The sequence below is a fragment of the Oryzias melastigma genome, unplaced genomic scaffold (assembly GCF_002922805.2).
Source record: "Oryzias melastigma strain HK-1 unplaced genomic scaffold, ASM292280v2 sc00279, whole genome shotgun sequence".
NCBI classification, from domain to species: Eukaryota; Metazoa; Chordata; class Actinopteri; order Beloniformes; family Adrianichthyidae; genus Oryzias; species Oryzias melastigma.
This window is the reverse complement of record NW_023416902.1, coordinates 188,650-195,007: the sequence shown is the minus strand read 5'-3', so window position 1 is coordinate 195,007 and position 6,358 is coordinate 188,650. Positions and strand designations below refer to the sequence as shown.

The window sequence follows — 6,358 nt, the reverse complement described above, 5'->3', positions numbered from 1 at the left end:
ATCTGTTACTAATTTAACCAGTAATCTCCGTAATCGCATGAATAACCAGTTTTGGTAACCCCCCCCCACCTACACACATGGATATCACGGCACGCTAAAAAAGAAACTGTAGCTGCCTGGCACATGTTTAAAAAGCATTTATTTAATTTTAATTCTCAAGACTTAAAACAGGGCTGCACGGTGGCGCAGTGGTTAGCGCTCTCGCCTCACAGCGAGAAGGCCCCGGTTCGAATCCCGGCTGGGACCTTTCTGTGTGGAGTTTGCATGTTCTCCCCGTGCATGCGTGGGTTTTCACCGGGGACTCCGGCTTCCTCCCACCGTCCAAAAACATGCTTCATAGGTTAATTGGTGACTCTAAATTGCCCCTAGGTGTGGATGTGAGAGTGAATGTGTGTGTGATTGAGGCCCTGCGACAGACTGGCGACCTGTCCAGGGTGTACCCCGCCTTCGCCCATCAGTAGCCGGGATAGGCTCCGGCGCCCCGCGACCCCGAAAGGGACAAAGCGGTCAAGAAAATGGATGGATGGAAGACTTAAAACATATTCGCCGAATTCTTTTTTTAAGCATAAAAATAATTTCCGTAGCTGGGAATCAAACTCGCAAACTCCGCAGTGAGAAACAACGTTTCTGACAACTGAGCTAATGTTTGACGCAAGCAAAGGATGGTAGATGATTTCAAATGGTTTCTCGGTGTTTGACATCCCATAATTTCAATTGTTATGGGTCTAAAATAAGGAAAACTGTATTTTTTAATAGCGAGTCCCTGGAAAAACTCACTATTTATAATATCGCTGAAATAAAAATGAATTGGGAAACTGCAGTCAGTCGACTCGTGTCCTCCAAATCCTCTACCGACGTAAATAACATTTCCTCTGGATTAATCATCCTCCTCTCTACATGATCCTCTATGAATGAACATGTCATTTTGGTTTCTGAGTGGTGAAAACGTGACGTCTCTAATGTGAATGTTCTCTAAATGTTAATGAGGAACTCATATTTGAACATCCTTCACTTTAAAAAAGGGCGGAGACCACAGAGAACTCTAAGTTTCCTGAAGAAAACCTGCTACTGACCAGGTTTCGTTCACAGACTCAGTTACAATAGTGATTGATTCTGAGTTCAGCTTAATCCGCTTCTTGGAACGGGCTTGGTTTCACCCACTTTCCCGGGTTTGAGTTATCTCTCTTTCTGGAACCGAAAACTCTGAGTTTTACTGAATTTGGAGTTCACAAACTCAGAGTTCCAACAAAACCTGCTTCTTGGAACGGGCCCCAGGGTGAACCAAGGCCAAAATAATAAACAAATTCCCAACTAACTCAACCCAGGGAGTTTACCTGCAAAAGAAAAGGTAAAAGAATGACAAACACTAACCTCCCTGGACTAACAGAAAAGGAGAAAACATTTAATAAAGAAAATGGAAGTTCACCCCTACAGCTTCACTTAACCTAAACCCTAAATGCAGAACACAAAACACCAAAGAACAGAGTGGGACTAAACAAAACCACAAAGAAACTACAAAGTGTGCACAAACTAAAACAGGTGGAGAAGATCACTGAGCTGCAGGTGAGACTGGTTGCAGCCCAGCTCCCTTCTCATAGGCTGAAGGTCCAAATGGTGGCTTTAGGCTCCCTCCTTCAAGTGGAACCAATGGGAGCCACACCTCCTGCACCACACATGAAACAAATAAACACAGAAAGACACACAAGGATCCAAAAACACACAGAAGTCCCACTCTGACAAAAATACACGGAACCAAAATAAAGAACAAAACCAAATACGGCCACAGCCATAACAAGCCCTGAGAAAGAGAGGGCCAGCGCCGTGACAACATACCTCCCCCCCCCCCACACACACACACCTGCTGTTGAGACTCTCCTCATACTAGACAAAATGTTGCAGGCTCTGCTGCTCATTAGCGTGTTGAGGTTCCAGGTTTCCTTTTGAGATTTCTCCTCCTCCTGAGTCAAGCGATAGAGCATCTTAGTTCTAGTTTCTGGTGTGTGCAGGACAAGCCCACTTTGTCTTAGGCTTTTGCGTTTTGGTCATATGATCATAGAGGGGGTCAGGAACTGGACAGCTCTGTTGCTGCATCAGCAAATAAAGTGCATTTTTACTTCAAACTTACCTCTAACTGTTACCTGTTGAAGCCACTTGGATGAGTGATGGAACAGGAATAAGTCTAGACGCCATGTCTCTACTTCAAGACAATGTCATCTGTATAAATGACAACCTTCACATGCTGACCTACAGCTGGAACATGCCCACCTGCTGAGGCTCTGCTTCTGTTGCCAGGGAAACATTTTCAACTCCAAGGCCCAATTCAAATTCCCCCTTCTCCCTTCTCTTTAGCCCTCAGACCCACAGAATGTGAACAGCAGCTGGTAGACTGGCTTAGTCTTTCCCTGATGAAGGACTCAAACAAATGAAGTAGAATTAGGATTTTAATAGACTAGCTAGAACATATCAGAAGGACCACGAGGAATACTGGGTAGACAAAGCTTTAAATACTGAGACTGAACAAGATGACGGGGAGCAGCTGTGACCATGTCTGGATGAACCCAGGTGTCCGGGCATCCAGGAGAGGATACAACCAACCTGCACAGAAACAGAAGCAAATAAGAGCCTAAAGCACAACTTAATGTTGAAATTGATGGCAAACTGAGAAGGTTTTTCTTTTACATTTTTTTAATTTGGCCACAGTTAGACGTGCTGAACACAGTAAGACCATGGTGTGGAAATACTACATGAGCTGTGTCGGTCATACTAATGTAATTGGCTCTCTATCCTGAAAGATTTGTGAAAAGAAGTAACAATTGCATATTACAAATACCATTAACTTATATGTAATTCCATTGAAACAAGAGTTTAATACTTTTTCTATTTCTCTGTTAACATTTTCTCTTTGTCTTTTTTCATTTTTTCTTTTTGTTTTGTTTTTTTCACCTTGGAAGTTTTGGTCAATTTTTTGTCAGTTTTTCAGTTTACCTTATAAACACTGTTTTATTTTGAAAAATGTCTTTATTATGTAAGTTCTCTTTTGTTTCTTTCTGTAAGGATGGTAAAGATTATTTGAGAGTGAACTCATCCTCGTTAGCAGAATCCATGTTGATGACAGGATTTGTATTTTGCTTTGTGCTGCAGGTTCCTCCTTCCTGTTTGTGAACACGTCAACCCGCTATAGTGGGCAGCGTGCTCAGCTCCTGCTGCCACCCCTTAAAGAGAATGATACGCACTGTCTCAGCTTCTTGTTCTACCAAGCTGGGGGTCGCGAAGGTGTTGCACCTGCAACATTAAACGTCTATGTCAAAGGTACACATCTTTATAAGATGGAAATTTATATATGAATCGTTGGAAAATTGCCACAGCTGTGTTTGTTGTGTCTTCAGAGAACAACAATGCTTTGGGAATTCCAGTTTTTAACTCGTCTGGTCCTGCCTACCACATCTGGAAGGAGGTGGAGCTTGCTGTATCCATTTTTTGGCCCAATCAGTATCAGGTAACACACACACTCACATAAGTGATAGAGCAGGCCTGTCATCGCAACAGGATACACTAATTAGCAGCATCACTTTGTCAACATCACAGCCAAATGATTAGTGACAAAATAAATGAGCTAAGGAACAGAGGAGGCAGAACACAAGGAAGAACACAGCAAATGACACAGGATGTGTAAGTACATGATGAACACACAAAAACTCTAAGAACGACAAGAAGGGAGGGAGAAGATGAGAAGACAGGAGGGGAAGAAAAAAAGTAGGAGGTGAATGACAGATGGGTGTTATTTGGGATGGGGAAAGGATGTTTCCAGATTTTTGGCATTAAAAAGGAATTGGGCTGCAACAGATCACAAAACTCACAGTTCAGGCCATGTCACAGTTTTAGAGTCATGGTTTGGATCATAGAAAAAAAAAAAAAAACAACAGGAAGAGACCTTCTAGAAGCCTTTAAAATTTGTTGGAAAAGTTTCAATACATATTTAATAAAGCATATATAATGTTTCAAAAGACATTGAGACTTATTTATAAAAACAAAGGTATCTTTGAACTCAAGATATTACTATTTATAGAAAAAAATACTCAGGATGGCCATGTAAAGGAAAGTGCATCATGTAAAATTATATACCAAAGTATATTAAAAAGTAAAAAAAAGCAGGGGATGTCAGAGTTTATTACATCCAGTTCTTTCACTGTGTCTCCTGCTGCAATAAAGCTCCTCCCTCTGGTTACAGAGGAGCAGCACTTTTCTCCTGCCAGTGTGGAGCAGCTGTGCTCCTCTCTGGAAAAACCTCTGGATGATTTCATGAAGATGCGCACTGATGCTCTAGAACAGCTCCTTCAAAGAAATAAAGCTGATCTCTCACTATCTTATCTCTCCGTGTCTGCCGTGATGCAGTTGAGAAAAAGTTTTGACAGAAGCTCCTCCCACATGTAGCGGGAGGATGTGCGCACAAGGGGGTGGGTGTGATCTGCAGTACATGTGTCTGCCAAACCGTGGCTAGTGATCCGTACGGATCACAGATCATCCCTTAATTGAAGCATCAGTTTTCCTCATAATAAGGTTTAGAATATACACAGGGCTACTGTATGTGCAAACATACACATACAGACCATAATAACAAAGATCTCTGACCAAACACAGCGAAAAGGGTTAGGGTTAGGCTCATGAACATGTTCAGGTCAGGTTTGGCTCTGCTTTAGCACTTTCATTCACACAAATGACCCTTGTCTGCACTTCTATCCACACTGAAGGGGAGGAGTTCGCTGCTTAACCTTCTGAATCATGGCGTACATGCAGAATCCCTATAACATTTAATAGGTGTAGCAGTGACTATTTTGTAAATATAATACTTTGGTTCAAGATGGAGCATAGGATCAAATGAAGAGACTTTTTGTCTAACACCGGCTTAAGAACATTCAACATAAAAAAACTTTTTTTAAGGCCTTTTTATTCTAAGCTTTCCATTTAGTTTATGATCTCACAATTGCTCACAAAAGCCAAAGTTGTGTGGGTACATGAGTTCAGTGCATAGTAGCCCTCCTTTTGACTAAAGGCACTTATTGATAGCTCCTTTAGTCATGATTGAGATTCTCAGATCCACTCATCAGCAGAATGTCATCTTGTGGTCAGAGCTCTCCTTAAACCTTCTCTCTGACACTTCTCCTCTTGACCCTGGTCCACGTGGGTTTTAGCTGGTGCTTGAGGCCGTCAGCACAGGACAAAAAGGAGTGTTGGCCATCAAGGACATCACACTGCAGGGACATCAGTGCAGTAAGTACAAACACACAAACAGGCATGCCCCGCCCTGTCTTAGTTCAAGTTCCTAATTGGTTAACAAGGTTTTACCTCTTAATAGGATAACCACATCAAAAGTTGTGCATCCAGCTACAAGGTCAATGTGCATGCTTGCGTGTGTGTATGAGTTGTGTTTGTGTGATATTGTACTATGTGCTTGTAGAGATAGGAGACCTCATTAAAATATACATTGATTAGCATGGACTTTGATCTTCCATCTGTTTATCTACCTTCTTGACTCTTTAAAGTTTCTTGTTGACATCCAAGAATTGAACCAGAACCCCCCCCCCCACACACACACACACACACACACTGATGGTGTCATCAGGACCTGTGATATATGTGCATCCCCATGTGTACCCACAGTGAGCACTCCGCACTTCCTTCATATCAAAGGAGTGGAAGTGAATGCTGGTCAGACAGCCTTGTTCCAATGTACAGTCAATGGACGACCACAGAGCAATCTGCGGCTGTACCTGCAGGTGAGCCTCTACCTTCTATGACTGTGTGTGGTTTGTGTATTGCTAACACAGTATATTTGCTCCTGGTCTTAAGGGAATGGGGAGCCGTCAAGCTGTTGTCAAGGAAACCAAACCAGTGAACTCTCGCCGTTATGTGGCTGCCTTTGACGTGGAAAACACAACAAAGGGCGATTCTGGACACTACCGCTGCATCGCCCAATCAGAGCGAGGCGTAGGTGTGTCTTCTTACGCTGAGCTCACAGTCAAACGTAGGTATTCTTCCTGATGTATAAAATGATACTGACTTTGAGTCTGATTAATTTAAAGGTGTTCATTCATCCATTCATTCATTCATTTCCCTGACCGCTTTGTCCCTTTTGGGGTCGCGGGGGTGCCGGAGCCTATCCCGGCTACAGATGGGCGAAGGCGGGGTTCACCCTGGACAGGTCGCCAGTCTGTTACAGAATTTAAAGGTGTTCATTCATAAAATTGGTGAAAATCATGCATGTATTGAACAGCTAATACAACTTGAACATTCTATTAGCATTTGCATTGGATGAATTTATCTGTTTCTGGCTGATTGTACAGAAAAGTTACCTCAGCAC

At 42.6% G+C, this 6,358-nt stretch overlaps 1 protein-coding gene across 1 annotated transcript in view; it reads left to right on the top strand.

Moving 5' to 3' along the window:
• Positions 1-6,358, top strand: part of LOC112141318 (receptor-type tyrosine-protein phosphatase mu) — a 102,790-nt gene that overhangs the window by 63,932 nt on the left and 32,500 nt on the right. Inside the window, exons 3-7 of the mRNA XM_024264425.2 lie at positions 3,142-3,309; positions 3,387-3,496; positions 5,190-5,268; positions 5,659-5,774; positions 5,848-6,022. Of these exons, the coding sequence (XP_024120193.2) occupies positions 3,142-3,309; positions 3,387-3,496; positions 5,190-5,268; positions 5,659-5,774; positions 5,848-6,022 (648 nt within the window). The remainder of the gene's footprint in view (positions 1-3,141; positions 3,310-3,386; positions 3,497-5,189; positions 5,269-5,658; positions 5,775-5,847; positions 6,023-6,358) is intronic.